This window comes from Cuculus canorus, chromosome 6 (assembly GCF_017976375.1).
Source record: "Cuculus canorus isolate bCucCan1 chromosome 6, bCucCan1.pri, whole genome shotgun sequence".
NCBI classification, from domain to species: Eukaryota; Metazoa; Chordata; class Aves; order Cuculiformes; family Cuculidae; genus Cuculus; species Cuculus canorus.
This window is the reverse complement of record NC_071406.1, coordinates 1,296,291-1,322,772: the sequence shown is the minus strand read 5'-3', so window position 1 is coordinate 1,322,772 and position 26,482 is coordinate 1,296,291. Positions and strand designations below refer to the sequence as shown.

Below are 26,482 nucleotides of genomic sequence, written 5' to 3'. Positions count from 1 at the left end.
TAATCTGATTTACAATGTGATGTGGAACGTTTAACTCAAAGCGTAAGCAGTGGACTTTAGCTTAGAATGATGGAATGGTTTGGGTTGGAAGAGAACTCGGATCCCATCCAGTTCCACCCCTGCCATGGGCAGGGACACCTCCCACTGGATCAGTTTGCTCAAAGCCTCATCCAACCTGGCCTGGAACCCCTCCAGGGATGGGGCTGGATGGTATTCCATGATGCCGTGGTGCTGGTACACAAGGATGCTGATCTGTTTTAGTAGAGTTTTGTCAGGTCTGGCTGGGGAATTGCCGTTCGGTGTGGTACCGCCTGCGCTGGGCTCGTGTTCTGCAGCAGAGATGGACAAAAATAATTACGCCACATCTTTTTGTGACTGCTGCTTAAATGTTGTCGTTGTCTGGTTTTAGTCCTGCAGCTTCAGTAGGGAATGTCTTCCAGCGAACTTCTCTCTGATTACTCTGCAGCTGACCTACCCATCTTTGCAGAAGTGGGATCCAGGTGGCTCTGTCCGGGCGATATGTGCTATAGATCAGTTCAGGAAGGCTGGAACACAGCTTTATGGATGCTTTTACTACTGAGCTGCATTCATGTTTTAAACATTAACCATTCTGCTGCTATTAGGAGCATTCATTAATATGTACATCATTGAGTGTCATGTGCTGCATTATAACAAGGATTTGTCGGCAGTAGTAATGAAATATGTCTGATTTAGCAGCTTTATAAAATGATCTGGCATTGAGTAGGATCATGGAATGATTCAGATCAAAAGGGATCTCAAAGCCCATCCAGTGCCACCCCTGCCATGGGCAGGGACACCTCCCACTGGATCAGGGGCTCCAAGCCCCATCCAACCTGGCCTGGAACACCTTCATTCCCATATGTGTTGCTCTTGTGGTCAAATCAGACCAGTGGCTGTGGCCATCTGGAGGTTTCTGTTTCTTTGCCTTTTAGCCTAAATCATTTCAAGTCTGTATGCAAGAACCTCCTGAAAGACTGTGAACTGAGCTGCTTGCGACCACACAGAATAAATTCCAGTGCTGACTGAGTTGTTAAGCCACACACAGTAAAGGAATGGTCTACATGACAAATAACAGACTGTAGAAATCGCAGTGTGCCTCTGATAAATAATGAAAAGGCAGGGAGTTACCACCCCGGTCCTGGTGGTAATGTAGCTCCATCCACTCGCTCATCTCGCTGCCGACTGAGGGCTGGGTGTGGTAGTGGGTATGCACCCCAAAAGGCCAACGGAGGCTGCTTTCTGCCCCGTTCCCTGTGAGTCGTGTATTCCTGCTCCCAGTTCTGTTGGACTTAGAGGGCTGTAAAGGCAGAGAGGAGGAGTAGGAGTTCGGTTTGTAGTTTGGTGCTCTGCAGAGGTGTTGGGGAAGCAGTCGCTGTGGAAATGTGCAGCTGTATACACAAATTTCATCAAATTTGTACTACGAAACCCCCATACAAATATCAGATTATCAGGAACGGGCATTTTTTAATCCACTTTTCAACTGTGAAGCGTTGAATGACGGTGGTAATGGTGATGTGGCTCTATCCCTGTCCTGTGGGAAGGCAAACCTCTGCAGTAGCAGCGCAGGTATTGCTGGTGTGTGTTTCACTGCTTTCTGCTCCTGTGCTGCTGCCGCCCCCCTGTCTGTTAAAGCCCTTCTGGGATACAGCTAAACTTGTTTCAGCACATACTGTCCAGGAGGCAGGAGAAGGCCGCCTTTTTCTCTTCCTTTAAGCTCAAAGAGGGGAGATTGAGATGAGATCTCAGGGAGAAATGTTTTGCTGTGAGGGTGGTGATGCCAAGGGTGCCCAGAGCAGTGGTGGTGCCCCATCCCTGGAGGGGTTCCAGGCCAGGTTGGATGGGGCTTGGAGCCCCTGAGCCAGTGGGAGGTGTCCCTGCCCATGGCAGGGGTGGCACTGGATGGGCTGTGAGGTCCTTTCCAACCCAAACCGTTCTGTGATTCTCCTGCGAGATCGTGGTGCTCCTGGGTGTTTGTTGTCCTGCTGGGAATCTCCCTGTGCATCCCTCCTGCTGCCAGCCAGTCCCGTGTACCTGTTGGGCGCCGGCAAGCTTGGCTCTCAGGGAGGCTGAAGGAACCAAAAACTGTTCAGCAGCAGAAAAAATGAATCCCTTCCCCTCCCTGAGAGCAATCCCTGAACCTCCCGGCCGTCTGGGAAGCCACGTTGGAAAGCGGGGAGCGGGTGGGGAGCTCTGGGGGCTTTTGGCAGGGTCTGGTACCCAGGGGAGCAGCCCCCCAGTTGCTAGGCAACCGCTGCTTGTTGCTGCACCGCAGCGGGCTGTAGATGCATGCACATGTGGCCACATCTGGCAGAGGAAGGAGGTTTAACGTTCTTCCTCACATCCTGTGTGTGTTCCTGTAATACAGATTAAGCTGCCTTTTATCAGGCCCTCGCTCCTGGTTGCACCTCGTTAAGCTTTTATGGCAAACATTAGGATCAATGTTGGTTTGAAAAATAATGTTTTACTCTGTTTTAGATTTCATTCCATGAGAAATTGGTCGTTATGTTTGGAAACAATACTTTGATGATAGTGATTTTCAGTTTGTATCCTTTCTTTTCTGAGCATCTGGATTGCTCCTGGTCAGTTCTGACATTCCTGGGAGCATGGATGGGTACCACAAATTGCTTTGCATGGGTTGCAGTCTCATGGGTTTGGGAGATCAGATTGAGGGTGAAGTAGTTTTGATGTTAATCTGGAAGATGTAATCCCAGTTCGAGGATGGAGATGTACTCTAGAACTCCTAACCGTGCTTCTTTATTGAATCAGTAAAAGTACTGGGTGATAAATCAGGCAATTCAGATTTTCTTTGGAGGAACTTTTGTAAACACTTTATTTCTGTCTCACTCAAGGATTAGGACACCTAATTAATCTTGAGTCTTAGGAGTCACAACAGATTAAAAGGCCGTTCAGGGATGTGCTTGTACTGATTTACAGAAACCAGCCACTTGAAAATGTGCACAGATAAAATTCTCTAAAGTTTCTTCTGACTGTAATTCATAGAATCATCAAGGCTGGAAAAGACCTCTCAGCTCATCCAGTCCAACCATCAGCCCAACCCCACTGTGCTTACTAAACCACGTCCCCAAGTGCCATGGCCACACGTTTTTTGAACCCCTCCAGGGATGGAGACTCCACCCCTGCTCTGGGCAGCCTCTGCCAGGGCTTCACCACTCGTTCCATAAAGAAATTTTTCCCAATATTCAATCTAATCCTCCCCTGGCTCAACTTGAGGCCATTTCCTCTTGTCCTATCCCTTGTTCCTTTGGAGCAGAGCTCAGCACCCACCTCACCACAACCTCCTTTCATGGAGTTGCAGAGAGGGATGAGGTCTCCCCTCAGCCTCCTGAACAGCCCCAGGGCTCTCAGCCACTCCCAGAGCCCCTGGGCTCCGGACACATCACCAGCTCCGTTCCCTTCTCTGGATGCACTCCAGCCTCTCGAACCCAGGATTCGAGGTGTGAGTCCAGGGGGACGATCCCTTCCCTGCTCCTGCTGGCCACACCATGCCTGATACAAAATACCATTTCTGATAGTCTTTGCATGTAGGGCTTGAAGTGCTGCTGTGTGGGGCTTCCTTGGACTACCACCCCGAAGCCGCTGCAATTTTTGTCTCTTAAATCCACAACAAAGTGCAAAATTGCCACAAGTCTCACTAATAACAAATGAAGACAAAAAGCAGATGGTGGAAACCATTGGTCTGTGAAGTAGGTGGATGGTCATTAAAGAAGCCCAGATCAAGGTAACCAACAGGCGTGGTGTGAAAAGCCGTGCTCAGTGCTGCAGAAAGATGTTACTCTTGCTAGAATCTCTATTAACACCTTTGATAAAGTTATGTGCAGCGTATTTGTAGTTTAAATACTTTTAGTCCATTATGTCCAATGACAGATTGGAACCGACTCGTGTGGCCAATGGCATCTTGGCTTGTATCAGAAATGGGGTCACCAGCAGGTCCAGGGAGGTGATTCTCCCTCTGTACTCAGCACTGGTGAGACCGCACCTCGAATACTGTGTTCAGTTCTGGGCCCCTCACCACAAGAAGGATGTTGAGGCTCTGGAGTGTGTCCAGAGAAGAGCAACGAAGCTGGTGAGGGGCTGGAGAACGTCTGACGAGGAGCGGCTGAGAGAGCTGGGGGTGTTTAGCCTGGAGAAGAGGAGGCTGAGGGGAGACCTTATTACTCTCTACAACTACCTGAAAGGAGGTTGTGGAGAGGAGGGAGCTGGCCTCTTCTCCCAAGTGACAGGGGACAGGACTAGAGGGAATGGCCTGAAGCTCCGCCAGGGGAGGGTCAGGCTGGATATCAGAAGGAAATTCTTCACGGAAAGAGTCATTGGGCACTGGAACAGCTGCCCAGGGAGGGGGAGAGTCACCTTCCCTGGAGGTGTTTAAGGAACGGGTGGATGAAGTGCTGAGGGACATGGTTTAGGGAGTGTTAGGAATGGTTGGACTCGATGATCCAGTGGGTCCTTTCCAACCTGGTGATTCTGTGATTCTGTGTGGTGGGGATGCTGATCCTGCTAGAGCAGTGTTGGAGGGGAGGGGTGGCTTGGAGATATCCAAGCAACTGATACCAAGGGGCTGGTCTCTTTTCAGCACTGGTAGGACAATACTGGCTCAAGAATTGGCAATTTTGGGGAATCAGTGCTCTAACATAGGCTGTGTTGGAAGTTTGAAGGGTGTGACTCCAGGAACATCACCAGTAGAGCAAAACTGGTGGATGCTTTTCAAAGTCGTGGCCTTAGCCCGTGCTTCCATGGTTTCTGTGGAGGGGGATAGCAATTTTTTATCTCACAGAGATATTGTGAAAGTAAATTAAATACGTTTGAGGCAGCTGGATGGAGTGGTGATGAATGCCATGGCTTGGAGCCCCAGAGAAAATTAAATATTGTTCATTCTGAGCATGGCTTGGCTGGAGTGAAATAAATGCGGCGTGGAGCCATGCGGCAAGTTACAAGAAGAAGTACTGAACAATTCCTTCCTTATACCAGATCTGCTCTGCTGTGCAAGTGGGCTCTGCGAAGGGGATTTTTTTAGTACGTGAGAAAGGCACGGCAAGGTTTTGCAGCTATCTTTAATCCCGCGGGTTGTTCAGAGCTTTGGTTTGCAACCTCCATAACATTCTACTGTGCTCTCTCTCCTTCCTCTGATCTGCACTTGGGAGATGCCACCCGTGTCCTGTGTCCAGTTCTGGAATCCCCAACAGAAGAAGGATATGGAACTGTTGGAATGGGTCCAGAGGAGACCACAGAGGTGATCCGAGGGCTGGAGCCCCTCTGCTGTGAGGCCAGGCTGAGAGTTGGGGTTCAGCCTGGAGAGGAGAAGGCTGTGGGGGGACCTCAGAGCAGCTTCCAGTGCTGAAAGGGGCTCCAGGAGAGCTGGGAAGGTTTTTTTTCCAAGGGCCTGGAATAACAGGACGAGGGGGAGTGGCTTTAAATTGGAAGGGGGAAGATCTAGATTAGATATTAGGAAGAAATTCTTCCTGATGAGGGTGGGGAGGCCCTGGCCCAGGGTGCCCAGAGCAGTGGGGGCTGCCCCATCCCTGGAGGGGTTCCAGGCCAGGTTGGATGGGGCTTGGAGCCCCTGATCCAGTGGGAGGTGTCCCTGCCCATGGCAGGGGTGGCACTGGATGGGCTTTGAGGTCCTTTCCAACCCAAACCATTCCGTGATTCTCTTACCACAGCATTTTACCGTGGCAGTTTTAGGAAAAGCTGGCGGTGCAGGTGATTTCTAAACCTTCATGCTATTTGCTGTTACAAACCCCTGTTTTTATTGCTTATAATGCTGCCAAACTGCAGGTTTTGGCACAGGAATTTCCCTTGCTTTGTTACTGCTTGATAGCATTTTGAAATTAGCTTTATTCTTACAAGTGATGGCTCAAAACCTCAGCATGTTTATCTTGTTCCTCTTCCAGGAAACCTTCTTACTCTGTATTTGAGTGAAAAACCACTCCATATTCTTCACAGAATCATGGAATGGTTTGGGTTGGAAGGGACCTCAAAGCCCATCCAGTGCCACCCCTGCCATGGGCAGGGACACCTCCCACGGGATCAGGGGCTCCAAGCCCCATCCAACCTGGCCTGGAACCCCTCCTTGAATGTGTTTATGGCAAAGAATGGGATTCCTGCTTAGAGCTTGGAGTAAAAGTTGTTTTGCAGCAGGTGACTCAGCTGGTCCCTCGTAGTCGATGCTGTGCCTACACGAGATGAGTGTATATGGAATTCGCTGGGCTTTAGCAGAGCGCGGTGGGCTTTATTTGTTTTAAGAAAGAGGAGGAATATTTATTCTCAAAGTTAATTATTGTTTAAAACTGGAAGTTTGCTGTCGCTGCTGCCAGCTGGACGCCAGCCTGTTGCACCGCTGTTATCCCAGCGCTGGGATGCCACACAGCCAGCGAACATATCCCTTCTGTAGCTGCTGTTTGTTTCCAACCCGCGCAGCACTGGGAGTAAAGAGGTTTCTGATCCCCCGTCTACGGCTGCTGCGCTTTGGATGTTCTCTCGCTTGGATGGAAACAAGAACTGAGGAAGAAAAAATTCCTCCTGTATTATCGAGAGCTCGGGGAGGAAGCGCCTTTGTGTCGCGACGGGTGCTGAACAAACACCTATTCTGCTCAGCGCTACAAAAGCCAATTACAGCCACTATGGAGACAGGGACTGCGTGGGGGCGTAACACTTCAGCTGCTTTCTCCTCTCGTTTTTCTAATCAAGATCTCTGTTAATTTGCTCTTTTTCTTTGTAATTTTCTTCCTATAATTAAACTGTTGCCCTTGACTGGCGTGGAAATGAATCGTGCTAACCTGAAACAGGGATTCCTGAGTCCTGGAAATTGTAAATCCACTGGCTGCGAATCCCTTCAGCCAGAAAAAGAGCTATTGGTTGTGTTGAGATTTAAGGCAGATGGAGAACTTTATTAAGGATTACATAGGAAGTTAATTTGAAAGCCTGTATTTAAATCATTCCATCTCTTCCGTTCCATTGGTTCGAGTGAACTGAGCCCCTCACTCCAAGAAGGACATTGAGGGACCGGAGCGCGTCCAGAGAAGGAGAATAGGGGTGGAGAAAGGGATGGAGAACTGGGATTGTGGGTGAGGCTGAGAGCTCTGGGGCTGTTCCCTCTGGAGAAGAGGAGGTGAGGGGAGACCTCACCACTCTCTGCAGCTCCTGGAAAGGAGGTTGTGGGGAGGTGGGTGCCAGGCTCTGCTCCCAAGGAACAAGTGGTAGGGTGAGAGAAAATGACCTCAAGTTGTGCCAGAAGAGGTTTACATTGGATAGTAGGAAAAATGTCTTTACTGAGAGAGCGGTGAAGCCCTGGCAGAGGCTGCCCAGGGCAGGGGTGGAGTCTCCATCCCTGGAGGGGTTCAAAAATCGAGTAGCCGTGGCACTTGGGGACATTGTTTAGTTGGCATGGTGGCGTTGATGGTTGGACTTGATGATCTTGGAGGTCTTTCCAACCTCTATGATTCTAGAACTGTAATTATAATGTAATGTCAATTTCTTACATTTTGGAACTATTTAAAATTAAAATTACCTGGAAGGAGTAATTGTTTTCCCCTGGTTTGCTTCTGTTTAAACAAGAAGAGAAACTGAACATTTTGGCTGGTTCTCCTCTCCCTACCTGCTGTGGGAGTTGATGGGAGCGTGTGCTACTTTGGGAGGGACAGAAATTCACTTTCCTAGGATGGGAAGCAGCAGGAGGAGGTGGTGTGGTAAGGGTGCGACCATGTGTAAGAAAGCTGGGCCAGGAGAGAGTTAAATAGGGAAAGTTAGGAATTATGATACTGCTGCATAAGAAAGCTGAGGAGTTTTGGATCTCGGATAGAAAAGTGCTATGTATAAAATGACATTTAATTAAGGTAAGTGGGTTAAAATATGGACAAAACTTAGGAGAGCATTTTTTTTTATTTACAAGGACCTTCTTTATCTTCTAGGAAAGACAGTTGAGTGATAAAGGCTTCCCTCTGTTTGCTGTCTTCTACAGGCGCTTGGGAAGTCGTTTGGTGGATCAGCGCTGATATACTGCTTTGGAAGCATGGCTGAAGTAGAGCTCCCCATCTCCATGTGGAATGTAGCTCCTAACGGTAAGCGTGAGGTTTTACCTGCCCTCCTCTGACTTACCTGTCTGTGCTGAGAGCAGACAGGGAGGCTCTTGTTGACCAAGCGAGAGCCTAAATATGTAGGTGGGTCACTGCAGGTTTCCTTTGCAAAGCGTTTGTGGTGGTTTAATGTTCAATAAAGTGTTGAATATCAGGTAGAACTGTCTGCTAGCACTGCTTTGTTGTCTGTTTGTGTAATCTCTGTTAAAGTTTGCGCAGAAGGGGTATTTATATTGCATGTGTTTCCAAATGAAGGCGAGTTCTGTAGACCTGCCATAATGTCCATGCACGTCGAAGTGGTTGGTATTCATAGAAAACAGAAAGTAATTGCATATGTGGAAAGAAACAGATACTTTAACACTGCACTTTCCTATAAATGTTTCAGTTCTGACTGTGCGTACGTCTTGGCTAACTCAGATGTTTTCTTCCTTGCTTGCAGTGGGGTTCTCATCTTTGCTTCCATGTTGGGTTTTAACTGCGTGAGCTTGATGCGCCTCAGCAGCTGCTCTGTTTCCTCGGCGTTTGAGCTAGACACCGAGTAAAGCGATGAGGAGATTTGTTTACTGCAAGGTGGTTCTGGCCACTTCTCTCATGTGGGTGCTTGTGGATGTCTTTCTGCTTTTATACTTCAGTGAATGTAATAAATGTGATGACAAGAAAGAGAGGTCCCTGCTGCCTGCACTGAGGGGTAAGTGCCATGGCCAAGTTACCTTTGAAGGTCATGAGTATTTTTGGAGCTATTTGGTTTCCTCTGTGCTTTCTCAATTATTTTTCCAGTTCAAATAGACCAAATAGCAGGATCTGAAGTTGATTTCTCTAGTGCTGTCGTGGTTTCTGAAGTACAAAATGTGTCCAATGTGTGGAAGAGAAAACTGGAGTGAATTTATTAAGAATCCTCTTTATCAGAAGTTGTTTGACCTGCAGGAGAGTCATAGAATTGTGGAATGGTTTGGGTTGGAAGGGACCTTAATGCCCCTCCAGTTCCACCCCTGCCATGGGCAGGGACACCTCCCACTGGATCAGGGGCTCCAAGCCCTGGGAATTTCTTCCTCATGTCTAATCTAGATCTTTCCCCTTCCAATTCAAAGCCATTTCCCCTTGTCCTGTCACTCCAGGGCCTTGGAAAAAGCCCCTCCCCAGCTTTCCTGGAGCCCCTTTCAGCACTGGAACCTGCTCTAAGGTCTCCTTGGAGCCTTCTCCTCTCCAGGCTGAACAACCCCAACTCTCTCAGCCTGTGGTCATAGCCCTCGGATCACCTCTGTGGTCTCCTCTGGACCCGTTCCAACAGACTCGATGCACTATGATTCTGTTTTCATTTGTGAAAGATATTTACTTCCCAGATTGCTTTTAAACTCTTAACTCTGCCTGAAACAATCGCTTTAAAAGGTACTTAAATTCCCTGTACTGTATGAAAACACGAGGATTGAGTCTCCAGTGCAGATGGAGCAGAGATTCTCGTCTCACGCCAAATATTTTTAGCGCTGTAATATGCTAAAGGGGAGCTGGTGAAAACTGAACCTTGACAGAAGCTGTAGATTTTCAGATTTATAATTGCCAACTTCCAGAGCAGCCGTTCATGGCAGAGATTGTGTGCTTCTGTGCATCAAAAAGACGCAAATAAGGATTTAGAACCTGCGATGGACTTGGAAGTAACGTGCAGAAACCGTCACGTTGCCTCCCGCATGCAGATAAGGCTGTAAATCTACAGGAAATGCCCAAGAAGAGAGGATAGGAATTGATGAAATATAGGTGTTTGGTTTTCCTTGTGAATTAACATCCTGTTCTTAAGGAGTTTAACTTCAGCATATGGGAGGAGGAAGACATTTCGAATGTCTAATAGGATTGAAAAAAGGTTAATTATAGCCAGTGCAGCTGCTTTGGTAACGCATTTACTGTTGGTGATAAGCAAAAACTGTGCCTGAGGCTGTTCCTCGCGCCATAAATACACACGTGTGTGTTAAACTGCTGATCCCCAGCATCGTCAGAGAAGAAATCGCTGTCGTCCATGGAAAAGCACGTTGGGATTATGGGTCAGTGGGGTTGGTAACTTTGCCATCATTCCAAATGAAAACACCGGGCAGTGATGGGTTTGTGATGTGGTCGCCTTTGCTCTAAATGTGTTTGGAAGGCTTTACTGTCACCTTCCAATCCTATGAATAGATATGTGATATTAAAAAAACCCAAACAATTTCAGTTAGTTTTCCAAATGAAAAGGATATTGTTTGTTGTTATAGCGTTTTTCTTCCTCTGTGTAATTAAATTACTATATTTTTAAACAAATATTAGGCGAGAATCTGGGACATTGTGAATAAACTGACCAAGTTTACTGCAGTGTCAGCCACAGGCAAGTCACCAGAGACTGGTTTTGGAATATACATTGTGTTTTTCTTAAAACAGGTTACATTGTGTGGAATGGCTTTATTTAGTTCATTTTTTTTTTCTGTGCAATTGGATAACTTGTAAAGAAAAATATTAACTATTACCATGATAGATTTTATTTGAACGTTAACAACTTCTAAGTCAGTCTAGGCTAAAAAAAAATACATAAACAGATGTCCCTGTCACCCACCACTCAAATTGAAATGACAATATCTGGAACTGGCAATTATGAATTCACATTTTTGACACTTCTTCTTGTCAGCACAATGCAATGATAGCAGACCTTTTATTTGTAAGTACTCTGCATTTGACTAAATGAAATGATTTTTTCTTACATTCAGCTGATACTGAATTCCATGTCGGTGCCCGTTGTAAAAGGTGAGGGTTTTGTGCGGAAATTCTAAAGCCAACACTGTTCCTTGCTCTCAGTTTTGAGAAACAAGTTATATTGGATATGAAACGTCATTTCTACTTTAAAGGCTGGTAAGAGAACTGTTGAGTCTGTTTCTATACTGTGCACGTTCTCTGTGATCCTGGAAGCATTATTTGCTTATAATGCTCTTCACAGAGTGATGGAAGTGTGAGGGGTGTTCGGGGACAGTAGCAGAGTTCTATTAGGATTCGAGCGCTTGTCTCTCATGTGAGATTCCTGAGTTCTAGAAGGATTCTGCCTTGAAGGAATGTAATGAGGAAAAACAGAGTTAATCTACTTAATCCTTAATGTTGTTTAAAAGGGGGGAAAATAGCCAAAACTGTAGGTTTAAAACCACATCCTTCATCAGTGCCTCAGCTCTGTCGGTGACAGGGGCTCAAATTACGATTCCAGTAAAAAGGAATCGCTGAACATTATCATGTAAAAGATTTGGGGTTTAGGAAAACATTGTTTTAGAGATGATAGCTTTTACTTCACTGAATGAAGACTCACTGAAATGATGACAGCAAAGCCACTTTTTCACCCTTGTGGTTTGGACTGAAGGTTTGGTGACAGTACGGACGTTGTGGGGTGCTGTGTTGGTTTATCCACAAACTTGAAATTCTCTACAGACAGAAATGGATGTGCTCTTGAATGAAACTTATATCCCAGTCCACTAAATTTGAAGTTAATTTCTCTAACATCTGGGTTTTTCCAGTGTCCTAAGTGTTTCTGATGTGTTAGACAGCCGTGAGTATTGCCCTTCCAGGGCACCTGTTTGAAAATAAAAGAAATCCAGAGTAATCTCTCGCTGTTTGGTGGAGATGAGCAAAATGTCTTCGATTCCATCTGCTGGAACTGCATGTTCTGGTGGAGCACTTAGAAATGCTTTTTAAACTTCTATAGTGTTGCACCCCGAGGGAGGCAGGGTAGAACTGCACTTAAACAGTTAGTTTATTACCTGTAGTGTTGCAATCCTAAGACTATAAGCTTAAGACTGGACCAATATTAACATCCTGTAAGGGTTTGTGAGGGACTCTACAACCTCTCTGGAGTTCAGTGATGGAGTCTCTTTAGATGTTGCTATGAGGTTGCTGCAGGTGAAGTTTTGCAGGCACTCCGGTACTCGAAGAGATTGGATCCATGATGTTATGTTGACGTTGGTGGGGGTCTCAGACCAGCTGAGAGGGAGCTCCAATTATGACCCACTCCTCTTATTCTCTTATAGTCCCTTCTGGAGTGATACCGTCTGAGGTATCAGTTGGTCCAGCTCCTTGTGTTCTTTACCTTTGGCCGGTGGCATCGCTGGTAAGGGGCACCGTGGGTTGCTTTGACCCCCTCCTGGTGCAACCTCCACCATCGTGTAGGGATCTGAAAAACTCCAGGGTCCTACATCAAGCCATTTCCAACACACAAAACTCATGATTTCACATCCATGAGTCATCTGAATACAACATATATTGGCTTCTATTCATAAATCTTATTAATACTTCTGTTTTCAGGATCACTTCTGATTCTTTATTCTGTGGCTGTGGTGTAGCTCTGCATACCGGAGTTGATATGCGGGAGGGGGTGACCAGGGGCCAATTTGGTCATCCTGATAGGCAAACGAGTGGCGGAGACATCATTCTCTCCCACTCATCCTTGTTTGATGTGGCTGCTGATGTGGAGTGGCCACCAGACCTCTGTCTTGTTCCCCTCCACACCACGACTCAGCAGAGCAGTAGCCCTCTTCAGCACCTTCAAGGGGAGGGATTTATCATGTAGTTTCCGATCCAGTGGACTACTGACACCTCTTTGCTGTAACTGCCATGAGCTTATACGATGGAATTGTTGCTATAAAGAGCCTGCATGGGTGCCATCGCCTTTGTCTTGTTAGTAGTGCCTCGGTCAGTCCATGAACACCTCTAATTGAGAATGCAGGTTTTCTGCAAGCATACAAAGCAACGTAATTACAGTATTTCCATATGGATATTAAAAAAGACACAACTCGAATCAATACACTAATAGACATTCAAATGAGATGTGGTAATCCAGTATTTGAAGTCACTTAATCCATTGCCATTGTCAGTAGTTAGAGAGGAAAGATTGTGCTGATGTAGAATGCTGTGTTTGGTGGTGAAAGAGGTAAATGTTCCATGCCTCTTCAGTCGTAATTATTGCATTCTAAATGATTCGTAAAGACGAATTTCCCGTAGTATTTAGTTGTAAGCAGTGATGGTCCCTAGACTGGAACAGCGCTGCCAGGAGTCCCCTCTGATGTCCCGCTGTACGTCTTTCTAACACTCAGCTTTTGTGCTCATCGTACAAGTGACAAGTACAAAAGCTGAGTGTTATAAAAATGAGCTGTCGCTGCGCTGGGTTAGTGGCGTTGCTTAACAACTTGCAAGTGTTATCCTCATCAACCCTAAGCTGGCTTTCAGTCAAAACATCTTTACTTGCATCTATTTTTGTGCCACTATTGATAGAAACAATATTTATTTCTTAACCTTACGCCCTCCTTTGGAAGAAGACTGACACCGGAGAGCCGCTCCGCAGCCTCTGCGTCAGTGGTTTCTGCAGGAGTGTTGAGAATATCTGATCCGTCGGTCAGCAATTCCGACAGGTCCACACCCAGAGGGTTGAGTTTTGTCCCTGCCGCATTCTCCTGATGGTTTGGTGCAGGTGTTGGGGTGCACCTCGGGGTGCCTAACGCAGTGCTGTGCAACACTGCCTGGTGCATCTTGAGGAGGTGACAGAGGACTGAGTGCCCAGGATATAGGTCAACAGCTTATTGGGAAGCTCTTCTAAGACCAATCAATAACAGAAAACCAGGATTGCAATCCAGAGGCTCCTTGTGTCTCACTGAACGCTGTACAAAAGCCCAGCGATTTCCTAGGAACTCAGGTTTTATTGTGCATTCCAGGAGGTTCAGACTGTGTCTGACAATGCCCAAATTGTTTCAGAAGGGCAGTAAGAGAAGTTTTATGGAGAGCATCACGTGAAGTTAGGCCCTGGCCTAATCCCTGGAGGGGTTCCAGGCCAGGCTGGATGGGGCTTGGAGCCCCTGATCCAATGGGAGGTGTCCCTGCCCATGGCAGGGGTGGCACTGGATGGGCTTTGAGGTCCCTTCCAGCTCAAACCATTCTGTGATTTACTGCAGAAAAGTCTCTAATCTTTAATTTTGAATTCAAGTATATTAGTTAAATTTAGTGGGTTTTGTCTGGAAGGCTGTTTTGAAGGCGGTTGTTGGTGGCTTTCCGTCCAGTGCAAGAGTAAATACGTAGTGAGCTGAGGGCAAGTGAACTATCGCTCCGTAAATACTTAAATACTGCAATGGGCAGCACGTGCCGTGAGTGGAACGGTGACTGTAAAGGAAGTGTGGTTAATTAAAATGAGGGCATATGAGCAATGAGGTGAAATAGTAATTGAGTGCTTGTCTTTGTAACGTAAATTTTGCTTTTACTGCAACTTGTGTCTGTTTTTGATCCCCATGAAACAGTGAGAAATCATAGAATCCCTAGGTCGGAAAAGACCTTGGAGATCATTGAGTCCAACCGTACCTGTCCACTACTAAACCATCCCTGAGCACCTCATTTACCTCGCTTTTAAACCCCTCCAGGGATGGGGACTCCACCACCTCACCATCGTTAATGTAATTGTGGTGTCTAATGCTTCTATGCAGCTCTTATTTTTAGTGCAACAGAAAGAATTTCTCATGGAATCAGTAAAAATTACTAAAATGCTATTTTAAATAAACCTCAGTATAAGAGGAGAGTTCATTTATTCAAATCTCATAATGAATTTATGTGTTATTTTCAGGAGAAAAGGTCTATGTTATGATTGTATAAAAGCAACTGAATGAAACATTTGGATGCTGCAATAAAACTTTGGGGTTCTGGCCAAGTTTTAGAAAATAAGGCATTCATTTTGGGGGTTGCCATGGTAACGTGTTTATCTGTCAGATTGCTGCCTGCACCAGGCTGTCTGCAGCGACAATGGCAGCAAATATTGTTAATGGCACACCATAAAGATTTAATAGAGGGATGGGTGAGGATGCGCGCTGCGCCGAGATCTTGTCACAAATTTGTTGACAAATGAAATTTAAAGCGCTGATTTGGATATTGTGGCAACACATTAAGTGTATTTATAGATTTTCATCACGCAGTTCAAGGAAAAAAAAAAAAGCATTTCTGAAGCTTGAGGGGAGGCCGAGCTCAGCACACGCCTGTTTCTGATTACAAACTTGGAAAAATAAATCAATGAAGGCCGTGTGAGTGAGAGATGCGGGACTCGGGGGTTTGAGGGGACCAGTGCCAGCCAGAAAGTGTCGTGTTTTCTGGACTCTTCCTTGAGGATGAACTGACAGATACTTTTTACTGTATTGAAATTGTTCCATAGCTTTCCGTTCATTTTTATCATTAGGTATTTTAAACATCAGACATTAGAATAATCTTAGAATGGTTTGGATTAAAAGGAGCTTTGAAGCCCATCCAGTCCCACCCTCTGCCATGGGCAGGGACACCTCCCACTGGATCAGGGGCTCAAAGCCCCATCCAACCTGGCCTGGAACCCTTCCAGGGATGAGGAAAGGACATTGAGGGGCTGGAGCACGTCTGGAGAAGAGAACGGAGCTGGGAAGGGTCTGGAGCCCAGGGGTCCTGGGGGCAGCTGAGGGCCCAGGGGCTGTTCCATGTGGAGAAGAGGAGGCTGAGGGGAGACCTCATCACGCTCTGCAGCTCCTGGAAAGGAGGTTGTGGTGAGGTGGGTGCTGAGCTCTTCGTCCATGAACAAGTGGTAGAATGAGAGGGAATGTTCTCAACTTGTGCCAGGGGAGGTTTGGACTGGATATTGGGAACAATTTCTTTATGGAATGAGTGGTGAAGCCCTGGCAGAGGCTGCCCAGGGCAGTGGTGGAGTCTCCATCCCTGGAGGGGTTCCAAAACCACATGGCTGTGGCACTTGGGGACGTGGTTTAGTGGGCACGGTGGGATTAGGCTGATGGTTGGACTGAATGGGTTTAGAGGGCTTTTCCAGCCTTCATGTTTCTGTGTTTCTATGATTCTATTCTATCTACAGAATTTATCTAATCAAGTGTTATGTTAGAAACCAATATGAAAACCCTAGAGATGCTGTTGAGGAAAACTTTTTGATGTATTTCCCAGCTTGAGGCATGCCGTGCTCGTTCTAATGAGTAGATACAATTAAGAAATGTGGGTTTGCAGTATGAAACTGTATTTCCGCAGTGCTGTACATCCCACGGTCCTGCTGCAGCGTCTCACCTGTGTCCAGTCCTCTGAGCTGAGCCTGATTTGAGTTCATGTAGAATTATCCAGGGAATTGTTTAGTGAGTATTGAAAACTGCAGTCTTTGCTTGCTGACAGTAAACACAGCAATATTGGAAGATGTCAGAAGTACTTTCCATCTGTAGCAGCTGACAGAAAAATGACATGAGAGTGACAAAATTGAGGTTATGTTCTCCCTTGCTGCCAAAAGTTGGATAACTCTGGGGTAGAACTGCGGTTAAATCCATCTAGAAACTTGTGGTTGTCAGTCCCCAGATGATTTGTTGAAATGGGATTTTTTTTTGTCTGATCCATTAAGAGTTTTATAATGGTTCTTGTTAGCTTTTTTTTTCAGTTGATGTTTTGGAAGTGAACTGTTGGTGAATTTTACTTATTTCACATTTGAGTGAGAACGGCATAAACTCTTGGGGGTTTTAGCTTGTTTATGTTTGTTTTTTGAATATTCCACCCTGTTAGATTGATAAATATTAGTGGTTTTAATCATATAAGTGTAATATAAAATTATAAGTACAAAAGCAAGGACCTGTAAAAAGTTGAAAATACTTGAAGGGAAATGATCTCAGGCTATGTGAACGTGTGAGATAGTCAGGAGAACACATCACTTCTAGGAATCAATACTTTGCACTTAACAATTCTTATTTGAGAGGCAGCCAGTTGAAGATGATGGGTAGCTGAGGATGCTTGTGGTTACACATTCCTGCTCGTGTGTGCACTGTAGGAGGGGGTTGATTTCACATTATAGAATCATGGAATGGTTTGGGTTGGATGGACTCTCAAAGCCCATCCAGTGCCACCCCTGCCATGGGCAGGGACACCTCCCACTGGATCAGGGGCTCCAAGCCCCATCCAACCTGGCCTGGAACCCCTCCAGGGATGGGGCAGCCACCACTGCTCTGGGCACCCTGGGCCAGGGCCTCCCCACCCTCATCGTGTAGAATTTCTTCCAAATGTCTAATCTAAATGTTCTCCCTTTCAATTTAAAGCCATTCCCTGTCATCCTATTGCTTCATGCCCTTGGAAAAAGCCCCTCCCCAGCTTTCCTGGAGCCCCTTTCAGCACTGGAAGCTGCTCTAAGGTCTCCTTGGAGCTTTTTGTCCTCCAGGCTGAACAACCCCAACTCTCTCAGCCTGTCCTCATAGCAGAGGTGCTCCAGCCCTTGGATCATCTCCGTGGCCTCCTCTGGACTCTAATAATAACAGATACCTTTCTCAGTGGTAGTTGTTCTGATAGCAGGATGTGTAGGTGGTTTGTCCTGCAAGGCAGAGGAAAGAAGCCCAGCTTTTAGCTGCCGTGACAAACTTCAAGTCATTCTTATCAGGATTAACAGAAATCTCAGATTTTTGTTGATCTGCTTTCCTTTGGCAGTGACAGAATATGCTTCCCAGCTGCTCTACAGCTTTTAGGTTCTCTGTTTCCTTTTTATGCTCAACAGATGAATCAGAAGATTACAGGAAACTCTTCTCTGGCACTGGGTTTTCCTTTTGCAAAGAACTCATCGCCATTTACACCTGCTCGCTGCCAGCCAGTACCTAAGGAGAAAACAGCTTTATGAAAACTAGGATGGAGTCATGATAAGCTGATGTACTTCTATCATCAGAAGTATCTTCTATCATCATCTGTATCGGATGTTGTCTAAAAATGATGACTCCTCTCTTGTTATCGATGCCTCGGTGCTGGACTGTGAATGAAGGGTGGTTGGATGTGGGGAAGCTCTGCAGTCGGTGTCAGCGCACACGGGTCTGTCTGCAAGAACTGAGGAAAAATCTCGTTATGGAAAGTATGGTGAAGCCCTGGCAGAGGCAGAGGTGGAGTCTCCATCCCTGGAGGGGTTCAAAAAACCTGTAGAGGTGGCACTTCAGGCCATGGTTTAGCAGGCACGGTGGGGCTGGGCTGATGGTTGGACCAGGTGAGCTTAGAGGGCTTTTGCAGCCTTAATGACTCTGTGATTCACACCGGGAAGCTCAGGCTGCCATCAGTCCTTCCTAATCCAATTTTAAATATTCGTTAAATTGTGCTAGGAGTTGCACGGTATATTGGAGCCCCTTCCTTGCTCTTCACTCATCTTGAATGAGTCCTGTAGAGGTTTTAAGAACCACAGCAGAGCCCTGGAGAAATCTGAATTCCCGAGAAGGGGCAGAATAGGAAATGGTGCATGAAGTGAGGCTGCCGTACGCTGCAACTTCTCTGTTTCATGAAGAACTGGATTTTGTGCTGGCTTTAAGGCACTGTTTTTCTGACTGCTGTTTTTTTTTTTTGAGGCAGGATAGGTGGGAATTTTAGGGAAGCTTTTGAAGTAAATACTAATTGGATTTACCACTAAGAAAAAAAATGTTTGTCAGTATTAGAGCAGTATGAAATTCGGATAATAATGAGAAATCACAGCATCTGTGTAAAGCCATGATGGTTTCTGGATCTGGATGCCATCCTTTGAGACTGGTTTTAGTGGATACCATGCTGAGTGTTTGTGTGCTGTAGTGGAAGTTTTTGGCTACAGACATTCTCCAGAGCCTCGATTGCTGCATCTGACGAGGAAGGTACAGTGAGCATCTATTTGCATAATAAAGACAGAAGAACCAGAGTGAAGTTCATTCCAGTGTCATCCCTCCTATCCTTGGGATTCTACTCTGTCTTAAAACAAACTAAACCCAAACAGGTTCTTGCTATCGAGAAAAATCTGTTTTGGGAGTGATATCAATAATTCCATGTCGTGAGAGTGGGGAAGCCCTGACCCTGGGTTTGATTAAGGTGTGATATGATCCTATAATTTTTTAATGTCGAAATTCATCTTTTTGCATTGCATTTTATGAGTATATTGCTAGGGCTTGATTAAAGTTGGAAATTGGAAGCGTTGAACTCCTCAGTTGCTCAATTTTATGCCCATATAATGCCAAGTGTACTTACCCAATAGCTTCTTTGGTGTTGTGTTGAAAAGAGCCCTTCTGTCCCTTGAGTCCCCATTAATTACACACTCATGCCTGATCTACATGCAAAAAAATCCATGGTGGTGCTTGGGAAAGGGAAATGTTTGGGCAGAGTAAGTGAAAACTGAATTTGTCCTATGTAGAACCATAGAATCATCGAGGTTTGAGAAGATAACTCTGTCCCCACAGATGCTGCAGAGCAGACACGAGGGGAAGGGTCCGAGGCTGGAAGGCAGCTGGGAATGGGATTCAGGAATGCAAATGGGCAAACAGACAAATGAGGTCCTCAATGGACCTCGGCCATTGAAGAAGACAGCGAGACCTTCGTGGTCTCTCATTTTATGCCGAGTGTGATGGGTCTGGGATGGAATCCTCTGCTGGTCAGGTTGGGGTCACCTCTCCTGACTGCCTGTGCTGCCTTTTTGGCCTCTTAGACTTACGGCTCCACCAGCTCAAGCATGGCCTTGGCTCCTATAGGAATGAGGATAAAGAATGGCCTTTGTGCATCCCAGTGCCCTGTGTGATCCCTGCCAGAGACAAACCCTGCCTGAAAACGATGCTGGAAACCATGCAGTTCACTGTCAGAAAGTGAAGTTACTGAGACGAGGCTGAGCTGAAATCAGAAACTGATCCTACTTCAGCTCAAACCACAACAGGCAGGAGTTGGCAGAAAGTTGTCCCTGTGCCGCCTGCAACTGGTGGAATGATTCCTGGAAAGATTTGGCTTGGCTTTTCAGTAATTTCCTTTTCTGTGGCTTGCACAGCTTGCTCTTAAATGTTAGATAATTTGAGGTCTCTCCGTCTGGGGAATATTTTTATATGCAGATTGCCTACTTTTACACTTTGGCTGCAGCATTGAAAGACAACAAAACTTGAATAATGTTAATTGATATTAATTTAAACAGGAACTTGTCAAGTTGTTATGTTGTGAAACTGCAATGGTCAGCAGCAGATTTGGATACACGATGCTGCAGGAATAAATTTGCTTGTAAACTATTTTAATGCTAGTTCAATAACTAATTGTTTCTGTAATTTACACTATTGTACCTCTTTCTATCTTAAAAATCATGAGTTAGGAAATGCATTTTGGAGATGCACTTTGTTGTGGCTCTTATCCTGTCCTCCTGCAACCCATGTGTGATATTTCTGCAATATGTTTCACTTCTTCCGTTGTTTGAACTGTGTGGAAGGTCAATTCCTTAGTGTTCCTTGGATTCAAAGAACTATGTCTAGGTCAGCGTTTTGAGCTTCTTAAGGTTTGGGTATTTTCGTTTCAATATTCCTTACGCAGTGCTGATATCTAAAACCCAAATAAAACTCAAATCATAAAAGACTTCTCTCCATTTAGCGATAAGAGCCCTTTGTAATAAAAGCTCATCAGTTTTTCATGGTTTAGGAATAATTTAACCATGTTAAATTCTCTTGTTTTAGGCTTTATATAGCAGCAATCTCCCTTATTTGCTGCTCCAGTGGAGATCGTAAGTTTAACTACTGCCTATTGGGACTTCGTGCTAGTGGGTTCTGCAGTTGGTTCCACTTTTGATAGTCTTAAAGCTTAACTGCATTAAATTATCCTATTTTAAACTTCATAAAATGTCAATTTGTCTCATTTTGCTACTCAGTGGAAGTCATAATTGTGATTCGAATGTACCGTGACTCTGGTATGGGCAGATTAATGGTTGGTATGAGTGTGCGTGTCTCGAGTTGCTTTTTGTAATGAGCTTGAGATGAAGAACTCATGGGTGTTTCTGTAGAGCTGGGGCTTGTTCTGTCCGTTGCACGCCATGGTGGAGTTGGGTCATTCCTCCCGCATTCCAGGAGGGATGGGCACTCTCTGGACTGGTGTTAGCCTTGGGGTGCGCCAGGATCAGGTGTTGGGAATTGTCTCCTTGGAGGAGAAGTGTTGCTTTACTTAGAGGCATGGAAGCATAGAATGATTTGGATTGGAAAGACCTTAAAGCCCATCCAGTTCCACCACTCTGCCATGGGCAGGGATACCTCCCACAGGACCTTCCTTGCTCTCCATCCACATCTTCCCATGTCCTGGGTGTTTGCAATGCAGCTTCAGAAGGGAGGATCGCTTCCCATGCTGCGTGGCTCAGCCGTGTTCACACGCTGGCATTTCCCTCAGCAGCATGGTGACTTATCTTCTGTTGGTGGTTCTCTATGACTCCTGATTTCTTTTGACATCAGAGGAGAAATAAGAAGAGAAATCATAATAAAAAGAACAGTTTAAAGTCAATGTAAAGCCTTTGACATGGTCTTGTGTCCAGTTCTGGAATCTTCAATGTAAGAATGAGATGGAGCTGTTGGAATGGGTCCAGAGGAGGCTACAAAGATGATAGAAGGGTTGGAGCACCTTCCCTATGAGGACAGGTTGAGAGAGTTGGGGTTGTTCAGCCTGGAGGAGAGAAGGCTCAGAGGAGATCTCATAGCGACCTTCCAGTGCCTGAAGGGCCTACAGGAAAGCTGGAGGGGGGCTATTGATAAAGGCTTGTGTGGTTTGGACAAGGGGGAATGGGTGCAAACTGGAAAGGGGCAGATTTAGACTGGACATTAGGAAGAATTTCTTCACCATGACAGTGGTGAGACACTGGAACAGGTTGCCAAGGGAAGTTGTGGCTGCCTCATCCCTGGAGGGGTTCAAGGCCAGGTTGGATGGGCCTTGGGCAGCCTGATCCAGTGGGAGGTGTCCCTACGTGTCTAGGGGGTTGAAACTAGATGGTCTTTAAGGTCCCTTCCAACCCAAACTATTCTATGAATCTATGACTCAATGGAATGCGAGAACGGTACTATGAGAAAATAATAAGCGTTGATGGATTTTAGGACTTCTCTTCATGAAGAATTTCAGGTGCTTTTGTAAACACCAGAGAGATGGCAATTTCTAACATAAAATAAAAAAGACAGCAACTTTAGGAGTAGGAGTTAATGGTGTATTTCTTTGGTAATATTATAAGGTATAATTAAAACTCGCTGCCAGAATGGAAGGGTAATTGCTAATGTGAATTACTGTGCCGAGGAGACCTGTGGCAAGGAAAGGATCAGGCATTCGGTGACAGTTTGGAGCTCCCAGCTCTGTATTTTCAGATTCTTATTGCTGTTATGGTTGGAATTGTTATATCATAAATGTGGAAAAAGAAGGAAGACGACCTTCCTAAATTATCACACAGGGTACAGTTAGAACAGCTTCTTGAAGCAGCGTAAGTGGATAAGTGCTGCCATCAGTTCCATTTGTAAGTCTTAATTTTAGCTTAGAAATAACTGTACATATACTTTTTATTAAAAATGCCTTTTGCTGTGATCTTTGCAGAATTAACGATGGCTCTAAAGTACAGGCTGGATTATGGGAAAGCTTTGCCATCACAGCAGCTGTTCAGCTTAGAGGGATACAGAGAGGTGGTTCTAGTTCTGTCCCGTCAAGCTCAGAGCTTTGGTACACAGTTGAGGGTGAAATTTAAGGTTTCTTTTAGTTGGCTTGTAGGAAAAGTTTAAACCCTTGTGATGAAAGTTAGAGGTGTGGGTGGGATGGTGTGATGGGGGTTGACTGCTTCCCTGGGAGCTGTTCCAGTGCTCCACCACCCTCTGGGGGAAGAGCTTTCTCCTAATGTCCCACCTAACGCTCTCCTGGCACAGCTTCCTGCCATTCTCTCTGATCCTGTCATTGGTCACCAGAGAGAAGAGCTCAGCACCTGCACCTCCTCCTCCCTTTGTGAGGAAGCTGCAGACCGCAATGAAGGCTCCCCTTAGTCTCCTCCAGGCTGTACAGACCAAGTGACTTTAGGCCTCCGTTGCACGTCTTGCCCTTTAGACTCTTTGCCAACTCCATGCCCTTCTCTGGACACTCTCCAGTAGCTTTAGATCCTTTTTATACTGTGGCACCCAGTCAGGGAGAAGCAGAAGACAATCTTGAAGGAAGAGACTCTATCTAATAAGCTTTCAAAACCATTGTTTTTTTGGAGGAAAGGAATCTCCAGTGGTGGCAGAATCTGTTCAGGACATGGCTTGAGTTGTAAACAAGTTAAAAATGTCATTTGGAGATTTGTTGGGCGGGTCTGTGCTTCTGTTCTAGAGTATACACTTAGTCCATAGAGGGCTTGGTGGTCTTTATGATGGAATGAAATAAATATATGAAGAAAATAATATTAATAACAAATAAATTCCAGCTGTAGAGCAGCAGAACCAGGTATAAGACCCAGCAGCGAGATGAGCTGTCTTTGGAGTTCAGGGGCAGTATCATGGTCCATCCACCCCAGTAACCTCTTGGGTTAAAAGCTTATACCCACTGGGCTGAAGATTGGAGACAGAGTTCATCCCGGTTCATCGCTGTGCGTGAGAGGCCTGTGCTGTAGTGGAAAGCCTTCTCGTTTATTGATAAAATTCAGCTATTATGCAGTTGTGTTTCTATCCCAGGCCCAAGCACGAAGCTGAGATGAGGGAGAAAGAGCCCTCCCAGTGGGTCACTTCAGGACGCTTTTCAGGTTGTGTTGTGAGTGGTTGGAGCAGGTTGGTAGGGCAGCCAAGGCTTTTATTTGTGTGTCTTTAAACCAAGCAAATAGGAAGGATATGAATGCATTTTCGTAGCTTGTTTTCTGTCTGCACCTTCTCTGAGGCTTGTGGAGGAGTTGGGTTGAGAGAAGCGATGCTTGTTTCACCTCCTAACACAGGAAGGAGGGAGAGAGCACCATGGGAAGTGTCCTGGCAGTGCCCTCTCTTGAAGGCGCTGTCTTATAAACGTCTAACTTGTGTTTTATCCTGCAAACTAAGAGGCTGGGGATAAATTTACTTGTGTACTTCTAGGGTTTCCTGAATGACAATCTCGTAGTTAATTCCATGTTGGGCTGTTGTCAGCCGCTTACCTTCTTTAAGCGTTGCTGGGCCCATCTGTGCCAGGCGCAGGTGGAGGAGGGCAGGAGCACCCAGTGGAGTTGGCTCTGGTCAGTGGAGGGCACAGATGGATGGGGGTGCATTGCTCACAGAGTTATAGAATCACCAGGTTGGAAAAGACCTCTGAGATCGTAGAGTCCAACCATAGCTATCTGTCACTAAACCATATCCTTAAGTACCTCATCTACCCATCTTTTGAATACCTCTCGGGATAGTGACTCCCCCCCTCCCTGGGCAGCCTCTGCCAGGGCCCAATGACCCTTTCAGTGAAAATTTTTTTCCTAATGTCCAGTCTGACCCTGCCCTGGCACAGCTTGAGGCCATTCCCCTTGTCCTATCACCTGTCACCTGGGAGAAGAGACCAACACCCACCTCTCTACAACCTCCTTTCAGGAGGCAGTGATAAGGTCTCCGCTCAGCCTCCTCTTCTCGAGGCTTCTCCTCATCTCCACGTCCTGGGAGATGCTCTTTTGTTATCTACTCATAATCCAGCTCTGCAGCCTGTGGACCTTCTGTTGATCAATCAGGAGCTCCTTGTGTTTGCTAAATTATTATCAGACTAATTATTCTAACCTAATGCAGCCACCAGGTTATGTCGGGAGAAGGTTGGGAAAAAAGGCAATGTGTTAAGATTTTTCTTCCTGGCGCACAGATTTGACATGTATTGATATTTATGTCCCAGTATAAAAACAAGCCAGTGGATGCATAGAGCCGTAATGCCAGAGGGTCCTTCTCCTCTCATCCATCATGTTGTGTTTAGATCTAGCTACGCATCAGCACTGGGTTGTTTATGGGTACATTGGCTGCTGCAGGACTGATACAGAATGGTTCCTTCTGAAGATATTTCCCAAAGTGGCATCAGATTCTTCATTTCACAGAAAGGCGCTTCCTTGAGGACACGGCCATCCTTCTTCAGGTAGTGAAATGTAGGTCTTAAATATGAACTTCTTATAGCATCACGGAATGCAATAAATGTCCTCAAAGCCTATCCAGTTCCAACCTCCCTGCCAGGGCAGGGACACCTCCCACTGGATCAGGGGCTCCAAGCCCCATCCAACCTGGCCTGGAACACCTCCACGAATGGTGCTTCTACCACTGCTCTGGGCACCCTGGGCCAGGGCCTCCCCACCCTCAGCATAAAAAATTTCTTCCTTATCTCTAGTTGAAACCTCCCCTCTTTCAGCTTAAAACCATTTTGCCTTCTTGGAATGCTGAGATGCTCACAGCTATGAGAGCAATTGTGATTGTTGACTTTGTGATTGACTTTGCTCGTTCTGGACAAGTCTTTCTTTCTGCACAGTCAGCTCGGGAATGTGGAGTAAACATAAAGGCCATCATATATAAATGAGTGGGATTCCATCTTTCCTTTTTCCTTGCAGGGAAGGCAGTATTTTTCTGTTGTGTTTATGTTTGCTGTTGTGCGGGACTTTGATCCTGGGTGGGAACAGTCATGCTGGCATGGTGCTGTGTGGTTGCCCAAGTCCCATGTCCCAGTTCTGGAAGCACCACATGCAGCATGGCTTTGGAGTCTGAATCAATGCCTGCCTTCTTGTGCCAGCTCTTAAATGCCAAGAATGGTGTTCTACAGATACAGAGAAGCAGCGTGAGGCTTATTAGTGCCTGGAAATGTTAGCAGCTCTTGTGAGGAGCAGAGCATTCATCTACTGATTAAACAAATAATATCCAAATTAATTTTAATTTAGTTTTATAGAATCATGAAATAGTTTGGGTTGGAAGGGACCTCAAAGCCCGTCCAGTGCCACCCCTGCCATGGGCAGGGGCACCTCCCACTGGCTCAGGGGCTCCAAGCCCCATCCAACCTGGCCTGGAACCCCTCCAGGGATGGGGCAGCCCCCACTGCTCTGGGCACCCTGGGCCAGGGCCTCCCCACCCTCGGTGGGAAGAATTTCTTCCTAATGGTGATGCTCACACATCCATTAATTTAGCTAATGCTTCACAAATCTGCCACGTTCTCGGCTGCTGAAGCACACACAAGATGTCACACCCCCTCAAACCCTCCTCAGAAGAATCAACATATTTAGCTGTCCTCTCAAGGCAGGCTGGCTGTTTTCCTGCAGGCTTCTGATTGTGCTCAAAATAGGTTCTCAGTTTTAGAAGCACATGTTTGAAACGTAATTAAAATGGGTTTGTGTAGAAATTTCTTCTTCTTTGCTTGCCCTCATGCATGCACAAACACATGAATTCCTTGGCTTTGAAAACCTCTTTCCTTTTGGTCTCGGTTTGTCTGAGATCCGATCATCTTTGACTACTGGGTTTCGATTTTTGCACTTTACAAATCCGTTTTTGGTGACAGCGTAATTCTGGTTTTCTAGATTTTTTTTTCTATTTTTTTTTGGCTGTATTCTTTCAAATCTCTGGTTATTCTCTTTATATATATCCACTTTTTTCTAAGCTGCGTTTATTTCTGTGGAATTGTTAATATTTTAACTTTGCTGTTTTAATGCTTCTCATGAGAGGACTATTATTTAG

The 26,482-nt window shown here is 45.9% G+C and overlaps 1 protein-coding gene across 12 annotated transcripts in view; it reads left to right on the top strand.

Annotated features, from left to right (window-relative positions):
- Positions 1-26,482, top strand: part of GALNT13 (polypeptide N-acetylgalactosaminyltransferase 13) — a 101,532-nt gene that overhangs the window by 6,265 nt on the left and 68,785 nt on the right. For 9 of the 12 annotated variants that reach the window (XR_008450396.1, XR_008450397.1, XM_054070108.1 and 6 more), the window contains exon 2: positions 7,997-8,096. Coding sequence is in view for 10 of the 12 variants with exons in the window: in XM_054070108.1 (XP_053926083.1) it covers positions 7,997-8,096 (100 nt within the window). In the remaining 2 variants the exon portion in view is untranslated. Of the gene's footprint in view, positions 1-7,996; positions 8,097-8,550; positions 8,800-26,482 lie in introns of all 12 variants that reach the window. The other 3 variants (XM_054070109.1, XM_054070106.1, XM_054070107.1) reach the window with 1 other exon arrangement.